Source organism: Arvicanthis niloticus, chromosome 5 (assembly GCF_011762505.2).
Source record: "Arvicanthis niloticus isolate mArvNil1 chromosome 5, mArvNil1.pat.X, whole genome shotgun sequence".
Classification (NCBI taxonomy): Eukaryota; Metazoa; Chordata; class Mammalia; order Rodentia; family Muridae; genus Arvicanthis; species Arvicanthis niloticus.
In genome coordinates this window covers 74487263-74507797 of record NC_047662.1, presented here as the reverse complement: position 1 = coordinate 74507797, position 20535 = coordinate 74487263, and the positions used below count along the sequence as shown (strand labels likewise).

Sequence of the window (20535 nt, the reverse complement as noted above, 5' to 3'; positions counted from 1 at the left end):
TAGAAGAATATGTCTTCTAGAATGTTCTAAAATATCCTTCACATTCTTTTGATTTGCAATGACAGTTAAATCCATCATTTTTCTGTTTGGTCTTTGTCAACATGATTTCTTGGTAAGAAACGCATATTAAAGTCACCCACAATCACTTTGTTAGAGTTAGTGCATATTGTAGATCAAGTAGTATGTCTTTTGTGAAGGGTGCACCTGTGCTTAGTGTGTATCCTCGGATTCATATAATCTTCCTCATCATTCTTGATTAATTTTGGATTGAAGTCTATTTTGTTAGATATTAAAAGCTAAGCCTGTATTTTTATTACTTTTGTTTGCTTCAAGTACTTACTTTTCATTTTTTATTTCAAGATAATGGAATATGTTTTGTGGAGGAAGCTATAAGATGTATTGTGTTTTCTAGTCTAGTCTGCTTATCTGTGTCTTTTTTTCTGGAGAATGATTGCATTAATATTAAGAATTATTATATCTGTTACTTTGTTTACTTTTGTGATACTTTCGTAGACCCATTTTTGTATTAAGAGTTGAAGTTTCTATTCATAATCTTCATTGGAAGGTCTACTGGTGTCTTTGGGAACAAACACTGTCTAGCACATTCCATGCTGCTCCATCCTTCTGCTGCTTTCCAGAGCAGGTCTCAAGACTGTTGTACAACTTTGAGTAAGTTGTTTGTAAGTGGAAGATAGGTGGAGGAGATCTTGAAAAGCACTTTCCTTGTGAGGGCAGAAGTACTATGGAGTTGTTTGGGGTAGGGGATATCTTGGAGCATTGGGAAGTAAGATCCTGGAGAAAAGTGGTAAGCTAATATTATAGGAAGTAGTTATCAGTGTATTTTGAGTGGTGAGAATGGGAGAGCCTGGAGGGCCTTGATAGTCTGACAGCATTTGAAGAGAAGATCCTGGAATGATGTCTACCTATTTTCTTTGAGAAGGGAGATTACATAGGAGATGGACCTAACTGATGGGTTGTAGAGGGAGCTCCCAGAGGAGCTGAGGGTACTATTACACTGGGAAGAGCAAGGTTGCATTAAAAAAAATTTTTTTTTTTTATGTTCTCCTTGAGGAGCAGTGTAGGGCTATGGGATAGGAAGGAGGGAGCCTACCACTGACTCAGGGATGGGGAGTTCAGGAAGAACCTTTGAAGTGAGAAGGACTGGACCTAAGTTGTGTTGTTTGTGGGAAGCCTCAGAGACCTGTGTGGGCCTTGTGGCATGGGGAAAAGGAAAGTCCATGAAGTATCTTGAGGAGGGGGTTGCATAGTTTGGGAAGGAGGAGAACTATCTTCAGCATAACAAAGTTTCCAATGTTATCTTCTTTTAGAGGCAAAGCTTTGTTCAAAATAAGATTTTTCATTCAGCTTGAGCAGGTCATCTGGGTTCACTACATAGCTGCAGCTGTGCAGTAAATACATTCTGGTGGTGAACATGTTTACTCACACACTTAAATCCATGGAGAAAACAGAACAGAACATTGGCTCTAAGATGTACATTATTTGGGACTGGCTCGGTTATAGGGAGAAGCGGCTTCTGCCAGAGTGAGACTTGGCCAGACCTGCAGACACAATGCTTTTGTGGGTTTAGTATACATGACCGTAGAGTGCTTTTTAAAAATTAATTGACAGTTGCTTCATAAGATATTCTACTTGTTGGAGTACAAAAGGCAACTTAAAGCCTAATATATGCCTGTCAGAAGTAATGGACTAGTGCTTCCCAGTTTAGGAAACTTCTTTCTTAAGAAGGTGTGGCAACACAAGGTTGTAACCTCAGCATACAATACACAAATGCAGGAACATTGAGCTTGAGGCCAGTTGGGACACATTGTGAGATGCTATATTTAAAAAAATGCAAGGTCTGTTAAATATAGTTAAATGGTACTATGCTGGCCTATCATTTATTAAGGGAAGCAAATCACCTGAAGATTAGAATTGGTCTAAGTATTGGTAGTATATTTCTATGATCAGAAGTTTATGTATATTATCAGTAGTACAGAGTAGGCTATTTTCATCATGATTGAGTGGGGGCTTGAAACATACATGGTGGTAGTTTGAATGGGTAGGGCCCCCATAGACTCATGTGTTTGAATGTGACCCCTGTAAGAAGTGACAGTATTAGGAGGTGTGGCTTTGTTGGAGTAGATAGAGCCTTGTTGGGGGAAGTATGTTACTGTGGGGGTGGGCTTTAAGGTCTCCTATATGCTTAAGCCACCCCCAGTGAGGCACACAGTCTCCTGATGTGGATCAAGATGTAGAACTCTCAGCTCCTTCTCCAGCATCCTGTCTACCTGCTCACTGTCAGGCTTTTCGGGATGAGGATAAGGAACTAAAGCTCTGAAACTCTAAGCCAGCCCAAATTAAAGGTGGGGTTTTTTGTTTTTTTTTTGTTTTTGTTTTTTTTTTTGTAAGAATTATTGTGGTTATATTGTCTCTTCACAGCACTGAAACACTTACAGTTTTGGAGTACAAAAGGGAACTTAAAACCATTCCTTCTGGGCTGGAGAGCTGGCTTAGGGGTTAAGAGCACTTACTGCTCTTCCAGAGGTACTGAGTTCAATTCCTAGCAACCACATGGTTGCTTACAACCATCTGTAATGAGATCTGATGCCCTCTTCTGGTGTGTTTGAAGACAGTTACAGTGTGCTCAAATAAATAAAAATAGATCTTTAAAAAAATAAATTCCTTCTTCCAGCTTTTGGTGGGAAGGAGGCTGATCCTGCACTGAATTCTTTCTTGTACTTCAGATTCTCTGCTACTACACAGTATTTCATTGACTACGTCGGCTTCTGTGGCTCTAATAGAAAGTAGCAGGAGAAATTTAACTTCCAACACAATGAGGTGTACCAGTAATTAATTATTGACTTAGTGTGGAATTGTGTCCACTTCTGTTTTCCACCTTGATTTGATGCAGGACACATAATAACATAATGTTTGTCAAATAGTTCTTTCTGTGATGTCATAGGAGCCAATGATAGTTGGTGGTTGTAGAATTACATCTGTTAGGCTCACTCCTGGTTTTTGTTACATTAGTTTTAGAGTTTTACCTTCTTTACCTCTAAAATAGAGATAATACTAACAATTACTGATAGTTATTCTAAGTATTAGAAAAGACAGTTTATTTAAAGGGTTTTACATTCTATTGTAAAATTCTTTTTTTTTTTTTTTTTTTTTTTCTATTTTTTTTTTAAACTGGATATTTTATTTACACTTAATTGTTTTCCTCTTTCCAGGTCTCCCCTTCAGAAACCCTGTATCTCACTTCCCTCTGTGAAAGTGCTCTCCCACCTATCCACACACTCCCACCTTCCTGCTCTGGCATTCCGCTACACTGGGGCATTGAACACCCTCAGGCCTAAGGGCTGCCCCTCTCACTGATATCCACCAAGGCCATCCTCTGCCACATATGTGGCCGGAGCCATGGGTTCCTCCATGTGTACTCTTTGGTTGGTGGTCCAGTCCCTGGGAGCTCTTGGGGATCTGGCAGGTTGACACTGTTGCTCCTCCATGTGGCTACAAACCCCTCAACTCCTTCAGTCCCTTCTCCAACTCCTCTATTGGGGACCCTGCACTTTGTCCAATGGTTGGCTGTGAGCATCTACTTCTGTATTTGTCAGGTTCTGGTAGACAGAGCATGAAATAGAGAGATTCTTATTTTTAATAAAACTTCTTTTATATTTTATTATTTTTACATTTTTAATTAAAATAGAATTACATCACTTTTCCCCATCCATTTTTCTCTTCATTGTCTTCTATATTCCCTCTGTCTAAGCCCTCCCATGTGTATTCCCACTCTCAAATTGAAAGCCTCTTTCTTTGAATACTATTATTATCTACATATCTATATTTTTGTACAAATTTACAAATATGTCTGGTTGAGTTCTTTTTTGTTGTTGTTGTTGTATATGTGGTTTCAGAGCTGACCACTTTGTAATATTGGTTAACCAATATGAAGAGACTAATTATTACTCCATCTGCCCGCAGTCACTAATTACTTGTGCTTCTTAAACTTTTTAAAATACAACACCATACAATTCAGACAGAAATAGAACTCCTGAACTCCTACAAAAGTGATACTGAGAGAGCCCCCGGTATCAATCGTATGCCCTCTTTCCTTCTTCTATGCCTATAATTTGATGATTAGGAAATTTAATAGTATACCACATTTTCTGTATGTTGAGTGATTGAATTCTATTTTCGTTTTAGCTTGTGTTCTCTTCAGTGTTTCTACCTCTTTATTAAATTCAGTTTTTAAATCCTGAATTACCTTTATTATTTTGTTCACATACGTGTTTGTATTAGATATAACTCAAGGTCTTTTTGTTATCCTTTGGAGTTAAGTAAAGTATTTGTATATGCCATTGTAAAATTCCTTGTATTTTTAAATAAAGTTTATGATTGTTTATAATTTTCTATTAACTTCTCTGTTCTCTATAGGAATAGTGAGTTTGATAAGAGACATGCTTTTTTGGCCAATCATGTTGCTTTTGTTTCTGGGATTTGACCTGGGCATGTGAACTTCTTTTTTTTTAGTTGTGGGTTTGATGTGATAATCTGGTTTTCTTTAAATTAGGCCAGTAATGTAGTTACAGGACATTTCACAATCAACAACTAACAAGGCCAAGATGCCAGTTTGATTGCAGTATATACTTTTATATTTATATAGTTATACTGCTAAATATTTAAATACACATTTCTACATCATTCTACATTTATTTCCCAACATTTTAGAACTGAAATGATAAGAGAATTGTTTCATATGGCTCAGTAACTTCAAACACAACATTACTTGGCTTTGTTTCAGATGTTTTAGGGGAATCTTCCACCAGTGAGAACTGAATGGTAAAATTTTTTTTTTTTCATTTCTTTAAGAGTTTTATAAATTCTTACTTCATTTTCTCTCTCTCTCTCTCTCTCTCTCTCTCTCTCTCTCTCTCTCTTTCTCTATTTCTTTCTTTCTTTCTTTCTTTCTATGTTATTGGATATTTTATTTATTTACATTTCAGATGTCATCCCCTTTCCCCATTTTCCCTCCCTAGAACCCCCTATCCCATCCCCCCTCCTCCTTTTTGCTTTTATACCATTTTAATTACATGAATGTATTAAGGTCAGTTCTAGGTTGACGGTCTAGCAATACAATAGATGCAAATAGTCAAGGAACAAGCAAGACAATAAACAAATAGTCAAAGAACAAGCAAGGCATAAAATACAATTTTGTGAACACTACTGTGATCCCTGTTTCTAAGGGCTTATCAGGATGACCAAAATATCTGAGCCTACCTCTCTGTCCTAGACCAAAGTCATTTTCATGTCTGAAGCCTACTTTCTTATTCTAGCCTAAAATTTAAATTTCTATCTGAAATTATTTCTTTGTTCTACCCTAATATTTAGATTCCTGCCTGAGATTACTTCTTCCTTGTAGCCTACGATTTAGATTCCTGTTTGAAATTACATCTTTGTTCTAGCCTAATGTCAGATTCCTGCCTGAAGCCTACTTCCTATTCTTTGGCCAATATCATATTCCTGCCAAGCAGCCCATTTCCTTGTCTTTGGCCCATGTCAGATTCTTGCAAAGCAGCCCCAGAGGCTCTCCGCCTCTCTTCCTTTTTTATTTTATTTTATTTTATTTTTTTATTTGTTAAAAACAACATAATAAATAATAGTTGGCATCTTTTCCAGGATTGACAGTCTTGTCCATGACTGTTATTTATTTATTTATTTATTTTTGGTTCTCATTTTATGTTGTTTATTTATTCATTCTTTTGCCAACTGTAGTTGGTGTTTAGGACTGGAAATCACTGTAGATATTTTATATTTGTTCTAATGGTAACGTTTTTTATCCATAAGTATATTCTCAACATTATTAGTAGACCTGCCATCAAGAATATATATACTATCTTGAAAGAGTAGTAATGATAAATAATATATTACAATTGGGAGAGGTTTTGCGTAATAAGACATGCAGAATATAGACTGCACTAGTGAATCCATTTTCTGTGTTGTACCTGCAGATGAGATGTTCACATTCAATTTTGTGTTTGCTGACAATACAAACTCTGTTTGTATTGTTGCTCCCAGAGATTGAACTCAAGTTACCAGGCACTATTAGCCCCTGAGCCATATCAACATCCAGAACTTTTATTATTTTAAAATAGTTGTGATAGTTTGACTTTTTTTTTTTGGGGGGGGGGTGTGTTAAAGAAGAATAAGAATAGAGAAACTCTGTTTAGAAAAAACCAAAAAGAAATATATACTAATCATTAAATAATGATTTGGAAACGTATTGAACATTCTGTCTCCTCAAACTCTACAGATCACCCAGGAGGCTGGAGAATTTATGATCACTTTTCCTTATGGATATCATGCTGGTTTTAATCATGGGTTCAATTGTGCTGAATCTACAAATTTTGCTACTGTCAGATGGATTGACTATGGAAAGGTTGCTAAATTGGTAAGTTTTTCCTGAAAAGTGAAGCATATATACCATGTACCTAATGAACTTGTGTAGCAGTAGTGTTTGTTCCCATTCAGACTGTGGCTACAGTAATTTTTGTCAGGTTAGTTATATTACTTTTCATAAGACAAGTGGCCACTCAGTACTGAATTTTTCTCTTTTGGGATTGTTATAGGACAGTTTACTCTGACTAGACATTTTTTCTGTAGATGGTTACTTTCTCTCTCAAAGCTACCATTTGGGTTTCCTGCAGCATTTTCCCTTGGCTGTGTGTTAAATGAGACTTGGGCATCTCATTAAAGTTCAGTCAGTTGTTTAGAAAACAACAGGTTATAGAAGGAAGTGATTACTTAGTTACATTTAGAACTGTTGGTGGTTGAGAAAGAATGGTAAAAAGAAATTATTGTCGTTGGAGATTTAACTCGAAGGCCCTGGGTTCGGTCCTCAGCTCTGAAACGAAAGGAAAAAAAAAAAAGAAATTATTAAGGCTTCCTTAATGCAAAATTAAATTCCTAAGTAGTAACAATGTAAAACATATTTTATATCTTAATGTTAAACTTGTTATAAAGATTTGTTGTAGTTTTAGTTTCAAAACTATTTGTTTTAGTTTATATAAACAATGTCATTAAACTTACATAAACTTTTGTTTGTAGTTTTATTTTTAAAAACACTATTTGTTCTAGTTCATGTACTGTGTATTTTCATCTGCAACAAACAGTTTCTATTGAATTGAATTACTTTTACCTTGAGGCATTAGAATAGAGACATCTTAAACAATTGATGATATTACCCTTTCCAATGACTTTTTGGGAGAAGCAGACTGAGAGAGGGCTAGGTCTTAATGAAACTATTTCAAAATATATGAAGTTGACACAATCAGTGAAAAAATGATAAATGAAGCTTTTAGGCCATTTCTTAGCTACTTCATGGTACAAGTGAATGTTCAGCCTACTCTGAGAAAAACTGTGTGTATGACCATTTCGTGAATTTAGGGAAAATCACTCTTAAGTTAATTTACAGGTGTATTTAGAAGACTGTATAACGTTAAAATATATAAAAAATTCTACTCTTTGGCAACTTAGAAAATATTTGAATGAATTCTTTTTTAAAGGTTTGTTTTGATTCTTTGACAGGGTCCTTTATATATTTTTATAAACACATTATATTTGGTCATTTAGCCTTCCAAACCTTACATCTTCTTCCCACTCCTACTCAATCCCATCTTTTTCTCAACAAGTTCTCATCTTATTTTTTATATTTCTGTTACTGTCTTGTCTAGTTTGTTTGCTACATAAAAATTAGAGTTTTATGAGAATGTTTAGGGTTATTCAGTCAAGCACAGACAAGTTTGCATGACTACACAACCTAAGAAAATGATTAATGCCTATTCCTGAGGGGTTGCTTACAAAGGCATATAACTGAACAAATTCCTACTAAACAGTATCATATTTTGTTTAATGAGAAATAGGACACTCAGCATGTATTTCTTGGCCTGTAACCTCAGTGCTTGCATTGAAATGAAATGCTTTCTCCTGTGTTCAAATCTTGCTATAAACATGAAGTTGTAATGTGATTTTATGTTTTGCACCTTTAAATTTGGCAGAATGAGTAAGCTATTGTAGATATTTAGATCAGTAGAAAAATAGCTTAGTGCTTGTTTATTACAGGCTTCAAAACTGTTTAGTGATATTGACCAAAACAAGACACTTCTTCTTTCTTCATAGCCATAAGCAATGAGATCATTTTTTTCAAATTTTTGTAGTAGGAGTGGACAGCCACCAGTGAAGAATTGTGGGTGTTTGTATACCTTAGAACCTTAGCTGGCTGAGGTGTTACAGAGGTGGATCTAAGCCCAATTTTCTTATTCTTGCTAGATATGGTATGTATATGTCAGGAAAGTAATTTATTTTCCAACAAAGTTAGAATGTCCTCTTTACTTTAAAGATTTGCTGTAAGGGGAGAAATCATATGCATGTGAAACTCATTCATATTACTTCTTTATTTGGTTTTTTTCATTTTATTTTATTAGTCACATAACTATTGAGACAAACACTAGGCTAGCTAATTTAAAATGTTTCATATGTCCTATGTAAGTATTTCCCTCACTCTTCTCTTCCTATGGGCCAGGTGGTGTGGCTTTGCTCTGAGCATTTGCTTTGAGCAGTAGCTGAGAGCTTATAGGTGGGGTAGACATCGGTTTTTGAAACTGCAAAGCCAGTGACGTACCTCTGAATCATTCCTAATGCTTGTACCAAGTGGGGACCAAGCATTCAAATATAAACCTATGGGGCTCATTTAAAACAGCACAGGTTGCTAGCGAAATTTACTTCTGTAGAGTTATAAGAATAGGGTCTTTTCCTTGCTGATTGACAAGCTCCAGTTCTATAGACCTTTCTGAAACAAATATATGTATAATTACTTCAGAACAAGCAATGTTCAAGTCTATGTTTTTTCATACAAGATAATACACAGATTTTAGACATTTGGATGGCAGCTAGCTTAATCATCTGTCTATAGATGAGTAAAAATTAGCAAATGATGATTAATAATTGAGAATCTACTTTCTGGTGTCTGCTTAAAAACAGGAACTTAACCTTTTAATAGACAATTTTAAATGTTTCAGTAGCTTATGAACTCATTCTTAGTCCATTATTTTCTTATACTAAAATGTGATGTGAGTTTTAGACTTTAATTGCTTTTTGACATAGCCAAGGTAAATCACCTTACTAATTTACAACATTATATATAGCTTTTAAACACATGAAATTGTGTTTTGGGCACAAATTATCTGTTTTGCTCATCACTTATACGATGTATGGGTTTGTTAGGGATTGTAGTAAATAGACTTTTAGCTTTGTGGATTCCTAAAATTCTTAGTCTTATTTGTTCTTTTGAATTTTTCTAAGTTGTAGAGCTCATGACTTGTAGGTGTTTCTGAGTAAAGCTTTTGTCACTTTTGTAAATAGACCTCTGCATCTTCACGGCTGGACAAGGAGTTGAGGCCCCGCTCTCCTTTTCATATGGCTTGAATGCAATGTAAACCTGTATGATAAAAGTCTTTGGAGATGCACCAGATTAATTGATGAGGATAGGATAACATGAGTACTCTGAATCTTCTTTATAATGTATATACATATATATGGAAATCATTCATTCATACACTCTAAAACATGTAACCTCACATTATTCCAAATTTCTAATTTGATTTCTCAGAACAGTTATTACAAAAGGCTATTTTTATTGAAAAGCACCTAACCATTTTCTTTGTTAGGAGATTCTTGATTTTAAGCTATCAGGTTTGGTTGACAGAGAAATCTGTCACTAATATATGTTGCTTGTTGAAAGAGAGAAAAGCTCCATTTACTGAGACTTCTTGCTTCATGTTGATGCTGGTCTGGAGACCACAGGTAAGAATAGAGGGTGTACTCATGGGGTCCAGTACTGCTTCCTTTGTCCCTTGATGCTTAACTTGTGGTGGTATAGTGATTTCTGATGCTGCCTCTGTAATGGGACTGGAAAAGGGATTTTACTGGTTTCCAATGAAATCATTAGTGACCTGTAGGTATATAGTGAAAGAAGAAAACTTTATTCTTAAGGTTTGGCTTTTGTTGATTGGAAGTCTCATCCTGTGATTGTTGTCAAACTCATTACCTCTTCCAAATTGTTATAATCCTTATATTTCTTTTGTGTTCGTGCATGTCTCTGAGTCAGTATGTGTATGGGAACTGTGATGACCAGGTTTAAGGCCATTCATTAGAAGCAGTGAGATGTTGAAGGCAGTACCCTCTTCCCCCACATATGAATGAATGGCATTCTGTACTGCTCTGAGTCAGTAGGGTTAGCAAAACTATTTTCTTCCTTATGAAATTCTAATGAAAGATAGAGGAAGGTAAGTTCCTCACTACTTGTCCTTACCATATTGGCTATTCTGTTCACTATATAAAGAGAATGGCCTTTGTACTAGGACTAATCAGAATTTCTTAGATTATTTGTTTTTATTTCACATTAAATAAAACCTGGTAGCTGTTAGAGTTTTTGACTATACTGATTGTTTTCAGTGACAATCATGTCTTGCCTATATCTTCAGAAACTGGTGCTTTTTTCAATGTGTAGAGTGAGAGACTTGTCATAACTCATGAAGGATGTTGTTTTCTTAGGAGAGGGTGCAGTAGTTGGTGACACTTTATTTTGAGATAATTTTATTTGAAGTAACTATATATGTGATGTTGAATGTTGAAAATTGAACTACTGATCTGAAAATATTTGCTGACAAGATTCAGAATTGTTAGGTTACTCATTTAAAGTTATTCTAACATTTGAATTCTTAGGCATTTGAATATATGTCAATAGATATGGTAGAAATATTTAAAATTAGTTTCCTTTTAATCTGCAATTGATTTCTGTTTTTAAATTTTTTCCTTTTTATTTTTTTCTTTTTTTAAATTTATTTTTATTGGATACTTTATTTACATTTCAGATGCCATCCCCTTTCCCCATTTCCCCTCCCTAGGAAACCCGATCCCATGCTCCCTTCTCCTTTTTGCTTTTATACAATTTTCTTAATGTTAACCAAAGGCTTTATAAGTTTGGTAATGCTCAATATCAATCAGAAGTGTAACCCAATACCCAACCTAGATATATCAACTATCTTTGACTGGCAGGGACACATGAACATCCACCTCCATGTCCACTCCCCCCTCATCACCTAGCTCCTCCTTTCCTTCTCCTCTTCCTCTCCTTACTCTTCCTCTCCATACTCCTCTGACCTTAGCTCCTCCTACATATCACCCTTCCTGTTAAAATAAAATTTTTCTCTCAAAATACAATTAGAACATAACTATACCAATTTGTGTCAATAGGGTGCAAGATAGACCTAATACCCAGGCATCATTTTGTTGACTAACCAGAACCTCTGTCATCTCTCCTAACTAAAAGACTTAGTTCTGAACCTGGCTTTTTTTGTTGGCTTTAGAATGAAGCCATCAGCTGAAAACCATCCTCTCAAATCTTTTCTCTCAAAGTAAATAGCCAGGATTGGCTATGAGACTGTAAGTTTTCAAACCAGTCAGAAATCCAGAATGACTGAGTTAACTGAAATTATGGGAAGCACAAAGCATAGCTTCTAAAACTTAGCCAATTTATAGAGACTGCTGAACACCTGGACAGTTCCTATACTACAAAATGTTGGAGCATGAGATCTTCAGCCTTCTGGCCCAGGATCATCTGACAGACCTAGTGATGCAGAATTATTAAGGGCTGATTACTCTATCTTGGCAAATATAATCAATCGACTATTCTGCAAAGTGTGTCCTTTTCTGGACAATAATTTGTCTGTAGATGGAAAGAGGCAATTCTTGCCTAGTGGCTGTCTCACCACAACTGGAATAACTCCAAAGATGCTCAATTTCTTCTTAGAATCCAAGACAGGAAGCTGTCAGGAGCAGACAGGTCTCTAATCAAAATGAACATTAATACAGAAATGTTTGTAACAACAATTCTGTGGACTTCTGATGTTTTGAAAACCAACTATCCATGTAAGGTAATCTGGACTGTTGTCTGTTAATTCCTCTCAGCTATTTCTAAATAAAATATAGAAAACTCCCTAACCATAAACTCCAAGCCATGAATTTGCTATAGTCCCTTAACTCACAGTCTAACGATCTCAAATCAGTTAAAAAAAAAAAAGTTAAAGAAGGACTGGGTCTAAGCCTTGTATTCCTAAATGTGTTATACAGGCACAATGCCCATGAGAGTATCAATATTCATCTCCCTTTTATATCAATAAGAAGCTCATACCAATGAAAACCTTAAATTTGAAATCAAAGTAAATTTTGTACTCTTTAAGAAATTATAACTTCATCTTAATAACAATTAAGATCTACCAGTAGGTTATGGCTATGCAATAAATCTTAGCTAATCCTCCCTGTTCCAACAAAACCACTACTTTTCCCTAGAAAGACAGCCCAATATTAACCACCTCAGTCCCCAAGCCCAGGGAATAGGGGCACTGACTCTTTATTAACTTCTTCAAGCTCCTTATAGGCATTGAGATATTAGAAGAGGGGTAGGGGTAAGAGTCAATTGATAAGCCTCTGATGCTGTGTCTTCACTGCATCCAGCTGGAATTCCAGGACATCAGATGTTTAAGCAGGTCTGCTCAGCTTGCTTGATGAATAGATACACCAAGGCTATGTATTCTGCATTATACAATTTTCAAAACAAATTTTAGTATCAAGATAATTTTTTGTTTGAATTCTGTAATCTAGTCTTCTGGCAGCTTGCATCTGTCATGTCTAATCCATATAATTGTGGAAGTTTCAATGAGGGTGTGCTCCCAATATCCTCTCATTCTTGCCTCTCTGCTCTTAAATTCCCCAGCAATAGGTAATCCAAACTTTCAGGTACCAATGGATGCCTGGTAAGGGCACCCTCAACTACCTATACAGGTGGAGCCATGAGTCCCTCCCTTTGTGTTCTCAGGCTGGAGATTTTAGAATGGCCTTTCCAGCTTGTTTCTTAGGACCATTTGCTTGAAAAATTGTTTTCCAGCCTTTTACTCTGAGGTAGAGTTTGTCTTTGTCACTGAGGCGGGTTTCCTGTATGCAGCAAAATGCTGGGTCCTGTTTATGTATCCAGTTCATTAGCCTATGTCTTTTAATTGGGGAATTGAGTCCATTGATGTTAAGAGATATTAAGGAACAGTGATTGTTGCTTCCTGTTATTTTTGTTATTAGAGGTGAAATTATCTTTGTGTGGCTTCTTTTGGATTTGTTGGAAGAGGGTTACTTTCTTGCTCTTTCTAGGGTATAATTTCCCTCCTTGTATTGAAGCTTTCCTGCTAGTATCCCTTGTAATCCTGGGTTTGTGGAAAGATCTTGTGTAAATTTGGTTTTGTCATAGAATATCTTGGTTTCTCCATGTATGGTAATTGAGAGTTTTGTTGGGTATAGTAGCCTGGGCTGGCATTTGTGTTCTCTTAGGGTTTGTATGGACATCTCTCTAGCATCTTCTAGCTTTTATAGTATCTGGTAGAAGTCTGGTGTAATTCTGATAGGTCTGCCTTTATATGTTTACTTGGCCTTTTCCTTTTACTGCATTTAATATTCTTTCTTTGTTTTGTGCACTTGATGTTTTGATTATTATGTGACGAGAGGTATTTCTTTTCTGGTCTAGTCTGTTTGGCGTTCTATAGGCTTCTTGTATGTTTATGGGCATCTCGTTCTTTAAATTAGGGAAGTTTTCTTCTATAATTTTGTTGAAGATACTTATTGGCCCTTTAAGTTGGGAATCTTCACTCTCATTTATACCTATTATCCTTAGGTTTGGTCTCCTCATTGTGTCCTGGATTTCTTGGATATTTTGTGTTAAGAGTTTTTTGTATTTTGTGTTTTCTTTGACAGTTGTGTCAATATTTTCTATGGTATGGTCTGCACCTGACATTCTGTCTTCTGTCTTTTGTATTCTGTTGGTGATGCTTGTGTCTATGACTCCTGATTTCTTTCCTAGGTTTTCTATCTCCAGGGTACTCTCCCTTTGTGATTTCATTATTGTTTCTACTTCCATTATTATGTCCTGGATGGTTTTGTTCAATTCCTTCACCTGTTTGGTTGTGTTCTCTTGTAATTCTTTAATGGATTTTTGTGTTTCCACTTTAAGGGCTTCTACCTGTTTACCTGTTTAATATGTCTCCTCATATTCTTTGAGAGTATTATTTATATCCTTCTTAAAGTCCTCTATCATCATTATTAGAAGTGATTTTAAATCTGAATCTTGCTTTCCTAGTAATATGGGGAATTCAGGACTTTCTTGTGTGGGAGAACTAGGTTCTAATGGTGCCAAGAACCCTGGGTTTCTGATGCTTATGTTCTTGTGCTTGCCTCTTGCCATCTGGATCTCCTTAGTGCTACCTGCTCTGTCTCTGACTGGAGCCTGTTTTTCCTATTATCCTGGTTGTATCAGAACTGTGTGGGGTGGGTGTTACTACTGGGATAAGAGCTGGGGCCCAAAATCTGCTCAGTGCTCAGGCCCAGACAGGAAAGTACCAGTGCCCCTGGCCAGGAGTGACTTCCTGGGCCCTCGTGGGTCCCAGTTACTCCTTGTTTGGGGGTAGGCGTTGCTGTCTGCTTACCTAAGATACTGTCCAGGTTAGAATTCTTGGGCAGCCTTCCTCTGGGTTCTTTGAGATTGGGGGCAGAACTGCTGCTGGGATCTGCTCAGTGCTCAGGCCCAGATCTTAAGGAACCAGTGCTCTGGGCCATGAGTGACTTCCTGGGTCCTAGTGGGTCTCAGTTACTCATAGTTTGGGGGTAGGCATTGCTGTCTGCTTACCTAAGATACTGCCTGGGTTAGAGCTCCTGGGAGCCCTGCTTCCTCTGTGTTCTGTGAGATTGGGGGCAAAGATGCTGCCTGGGATCTGCTCAGTGCTCAGGCCCAGACTGGAAGCTGCAGTTGATTTCAAATAGGAAATTTTCTAGAATATAATTTTAGGGTATAGATTCATTCTATTTTATATTTCAGTCTTTTATTTTTAATGATGGTAAATTAAGTCAATTAAGCATTCTTCCAACAAAGTCTTCAGTCTAGTGCAGTCTTTGTTCAAAGACTCAACTATCATTTTTTAAAGTGAATTTTTGGGTTTTATTTTTATTTGCTTCGTTTTCTAGCTGAGACAGTTAAAACTTCCTTAGGCATCTTGGTTTTTTTTTTTTTTTTTTTTTTCTTTTCTTTTCTTTTCTTTTTTTTTTTGCTCCTGGAAGGTTACCATGCTAATACTGAATTTAGTGTGGGTAACGAATAGACATTATGAACTACAACTCAGAACTCGTGAAATCAAGTTGCCCTCTTGCCTCAGACCCATAAGTAACTAGGTTTTACAGATTTTTTTTTTTTTTTTGCGTCATAAAATATTAGTTTAATGTTTATCTGTTCTTACTGTGTATGAAGGAAAGAATCCCGACTGCCTGGCTTTTGTTCATTTAACAGTTCTCTCCTTTCCTGTCCTTCCCTGTGTTGGGCTCAAACCCATTACCTTAGACATGCTAGATTAGCAGTCTACTATTAAGTTACGTCACCAGTCTCCAAATCTATATTTCTTAAAGTATTGCATATATGTGTTATGCAGTTGTAGCATATGAAGCTCATATTTAGTAACCAAATAACTAATGCAGTTATTACACAGATAATGGAAAATGCAACTCACAGAATTTAAGACAGTGTCAGCATTTAAGCCAAGGCAAGTTTACTGCTTTACCACCAACCCTACTTCATGACCCCAGCCAGGCTCCTCACTTTCCTATTTGAGAACTCCAAACAACATCCTCACTTCAAAGTTGGTTTTTGCATCTAGTCACACTGAGATTTTATCATAAAAAATTGGGGCAAAATGGGGCATACATATCTAGTTAGTTCTTCTACTGAAGCCCTGCAAAATGAATAAGCAGCTTCCTGAACTGTGGGAAAATGAGAGCTGGGTCAGGCGTGCATGTACAGGCATTTTCACTGTGTAGGCCCTCCCCAGTACAGTGTCTGTTTTACTGTCTGTATCTGTATATGCTGTTCATACAGTGCTCCACTGCTAAGGATCAAAGCCTTGAACAGATTGTGAATTATTAATTCACAATAATAATAATAATAAATTATAAATAAATTATAGCCAATTCACAAAAGATAACAGTTCAATTTGAATGCAAATATTTGGTAAGTAGCAAATGATATTTTCATTTAATAAATCAAATCTACAGGAAATATAAATGATAACATAAATCTTACATAAGTTAGAATCATCTTTTTAGCATAACAAAACAAAATCAATAATATCCTCCAAGAAAGCGGTAGATTAGGAAGAGCTAGGAGGAGACCCGAAGTTCCAAAGGCCTTGAAAGAGACACTATGTCATAGTGATGCACACTACTGTGGAGTCATCAGTTTGAAAACAAAAATAGTGAGATATTATAATATTTAATTCCCATAGTCTTGATGGAATTTACAAAATCTAATACAGACTTTTGAATATAAATGGGTGATAAACACTTTTTAATACATATAGCAAAAGCCAACAAGCAATTCAAAATTTTAAAAAAAGAATAAATACTCTTTCTAAACATAGTTACAAAGCAGAATTTTATTTTAATTTCTTAAAACAGCGTTTGTGGGGATGTATATATGTGTGTATATAATATTTTTTGTATATGTGTGTGCACATGTGTATATATGTTTACTTGTTTGTCCATGTATACTATGTATTTGTGTGTGTTGTTTGTAAGTATGCTTTTGTGGGTATATATATGTGTGTATGAATGCAAATGTTTATGAGTATATTTGTTTTTGACTATTGAAGCTTTTCATAGCATGTGTTTATACCATACCAGGATGAGCTCATAGCATGTGTTCATACCACACCAGGATGACCTCATAGCATGTGTTTATACCATACCAGGATAACCTTTGCAAATAGGTTCACTCTTTTTACAAAGGGTTTGGGAATCACACTCAGGTGCTTGGGTTTGTGCGGCCAGCATTTTATTTTTATTTGCTGAGATTTAACAGGTCTATGGATCTAAAACTCTTTACACACACACACACACACACACACACACACACACACACACACACACACACGTCATTTTGTTCCCAAAGTCTATTTTTTTAAATTTTGTTTTCTTCTTGACATTAACGTTGTCTTTGCTCCTGTCTTTCTTTGATCACTCTCAGAATGGTTTTATCTCTGCTGTTTTTGACTTAATATTATGCTTTAAAGTATTATTTTTAAGTCTTATTTTTCAGAAGCTAGTACATAATATTATATAGTAATTGCACATTAAATCAAAATATTCACAGAATAATGTGACATAAAAATTGAAAATAGCCCTGCCCTTTCAATAGGTACAGAGAGTATTGTTTTTTTCAAAGCAAGCACATTCTCGCCAGGTCCTCATTGCTTCACCTTCTCCCTTTACAGTAGCTTATGGAGATTTTTGACATCTCCCATACCCAGGCCTGCTCATTGTATTCATCTACTATAAGTGCCTAACTAATTCTGTGTGATTTACTACTCAAGATTTGAAAACTGTTTACTCTTAATAAATTATTTTGACAAATTTAACTTAATTCTTGGAGAATTAGAATAAAAAATTGGTCATTTATATATAATGCCAGTGATAATAGTAAGAATTGAACTACAGAAAAGCTGCTGAATATCCGTCGGTAAGACTTGATTAATAATTGTTTTCTATCCAAGCTTCAAGAAAATTAATGTTGAGAATTTTAACACACCAATTATTTTTTTCCTAGAATTTCTAACAGAAATCTACATGAAGGAATTGAAGGGTAATGAGTCTGTACAGCAACTTGTTCTCATTTTCTGAATGGGGTTTGTCTTTCTCAACTGAGAATGTATTTAGTGAATACTTAGAAACCTGTTTCTATTGAAATGGACCTCTACTTCTTATTTAATTAAGTATTCATTTATTTATTTAGGCCTTATATATTATTTAGGTCTTATATATTCCAGGCTGTCTTTGAACTACCTGTGTAGTTGAGATTAGCCTTGAGCTTGTGATCCTCAGGCTTGAATTTTTACCTAGACCTTTACCCCTTGAGTGATGGAATTGTAGGTATGAGCCACCATTCCTGGTACTAGGACAGAGGAAGAAAATGATTTAATCCAAGGCTAATATAGTGAACCAGTGACTTTCTTTGGGCTATTTATAGGAGTATGGGTGACTGAAAGACAACTGTATCACCCAACTCATCCCAGCATTGGCCATACAACTCATGAAGGCTTTCTCATGAATTGGGTTTGTCTTTCTGAACTGAGAATGTATTTAGTGAAGACTTAGAAACCTGTTTCTATTAAAATGGACCTCTACTTCTTATTTAATTAAGTATTCATTTATTTATTGTCCTTAAGGCTTCTTGTGTAACTTGCTAGCAACTGGGACAGTAGGAGCACTTCCTCTCCTTGGTTACTTGGTTACTGCTTTTGTAACTTTTTGGGTGAGCCTTGTGATAATTTTCTGAGCCTTGTCAGTTTGCTTACTTCTTGTGTCTTACCAACTTATCTCTCTCTCTCTTTTTTTTTTTTTCCAGGAAGCAATGTATCAATTCAGAGGAGATGAGTATAGACTTTTCCCTCAGTTATAGTGTTTCTTTTCAATCTCAAATTGCTTTCTAGTTTTTTCATTTGTTTTCTTCTGACTACAGATACTATTATTGATATGCTCATGTATTTATTTTCTGCAAATGTAGGCTTCCACCTAGTGGCAATCTGGTTGTTTTTTTTTTTTTTTTCTTTTTTCTTTTTTTTTTTTTTCTTTTTTTTTTTTTTTTTGGCAATTTAGCACATGCATTTTGTTTAAGAATAAACTCTATAACACATAGAAGCTTAGGGAACTAGTATTTTAAAATGATAAGTAGTAGTTTCCTCTGCATTTAACTTTTAGGATTTTGTTCTTGTTTCTTCCCCTTTGTACATAAATCTTGCCAGACATGTTAGAAAAAAAAATCAGTCTGGTTTACTTTATCAGAAAAAAGGTTAATGATAGTTTTAGAATACACCATTTTTTTTTTAAGTTGCACAAAACATTGTCTGCTTTAGTGAGGCTCTTTTGTTCTAATACTAATGGGTACTCTTCTGCAGTCTCAAGGAGTATGTGTGAATCAGAACCAAGTAAGGAGCTAATTTAGAATTTCACTCCTTAGCCGGGTGGTGGTGGCGCACGCCTTTAATCCCAGCACTTGGGAGGCAGAGGCAGGTGGATTTCTGAGTTCGTGGCCAGCCTGGTCTACAGAGTAAGTTCCAGGACAACCAGGGCTACAGAGAGAAACCCTGTCTCTAACACCTCTCCCCCCACCCCAAAAAAAAAAAAAAAAAAAAGAATTTCACTCCTTGGTTTTATTTCCAGAGTCCTTGAACGAGAACCATACACAGTCAGTGGTATGATGATTCTAAGAATGTTAAAGTTGACAAATATAATTAAGCATCAAAACACCATTCCTTGTTGGGTTGACCCCCCCCCCAAAAAAAAAAATGACTTTCAACCTTAACATTCTACTGCTCACCTGTAAGTCTCATATTCATCTCATAATGCAAAATATGTTTAGTGCATTTAAAAATCCTCAATATCTTGATGCTATTCAGAAATCCAGTTCTAAGTATCTTTTGGTCTTCAAGGGTAGTCTTTTGATTGCACCTATCAAATTAAAAACTTAGATATTTTCATTATTCCATAGAGTAGAATAAACATTCTGATTCTGAAAGACAGGGATAAACTGGTAACAAGGAAAGATCAGACCAAAACTAAATAGAAACTTGCAAAGACAAACAACTTAGTGCATAGCTCCATGGCCATCACGTATACGGCATATGATAAAACCTTCATATGGGTTGTGGTAGTTTTGAGCAGCCTTGCCTCATGGGATTGGGCCATCAGCACACATACCTTCTTTGTTGGCCTGACTCTGCTCTAAGATTATAGCTTTTAAATATCTCATGGTCTTGGCATTGCTAATATCCTAGAAACATTATTGTAGCAGAAGTTTTATTTTCTCATGCTCAGGCAGTCCCTACTAGCTGGGAGGAAATTTGACCCCGCTGCATATTGCTATGCCTCAGTGGCTTTTGTGAGTGACTTGTCATAAGCTTTCCTGATCTCCTCACTCTTGGTGGTTTGCAAACCTATAAGATCAATACCACATTACCAGTGATGCCAGGTTCTTCTGCCATTTTGGACTATAGTCTTGGTGCACAGTTGCATCACATGTTACAGAACAATTCAAGGAGATTGCTTTGGAGCAGGAACTCTCTCATTTTCCCTCTGAGTTTAAGTACCACCTCTTTCCATGTGAATTTGTACTTTAACTACATGTAAGCCTCTGAGTGGGGTCTTATCCTCAGGAAATCTTTTCTATTATTCCATTGCACAGTGCAGAGTGTCTCCTTAATAATTCTTACCTCCTTTAACAATTTTTGGTGTTTTCTCAACTTTCTTTTAAACTTTTTTTCTTTTGGTTGTTTTCAAGACAGGGTTTCTCTTTGTTGCCTTTGCTGTCCTGCAACTTGCTCTTTAGACCAGGCTGGCCTTATA

The 20535-nt window shown here is 36.0% G+C and overlaps 1 protein-coding gene across 4 annotated transcripts in view; it reads left to right on the top strand.

The window, feature by feature from the left end:
* Kdm4c (lysine demethylase 4C) overlaps positions 1 to 20535 on the top strand; it is a 161066-nt gene that overhangs the window by 56419 nt on the left and 84112 nt on the right. For all 4 annotated transcript variants that reach the window (XM_034502228.2, XM_034502230.2, XM_076934763.1 and 1 more), the window contains one exon: positions 6311 to 6448. In XM_034502228.2, the coding sequence (XP_034358119.1) occupies positions 6311 to 6448 (138 nt within the window). The remainder of the gene's footprint in view (positions 1 to 6310; positions 6449 to 20535) is intronic.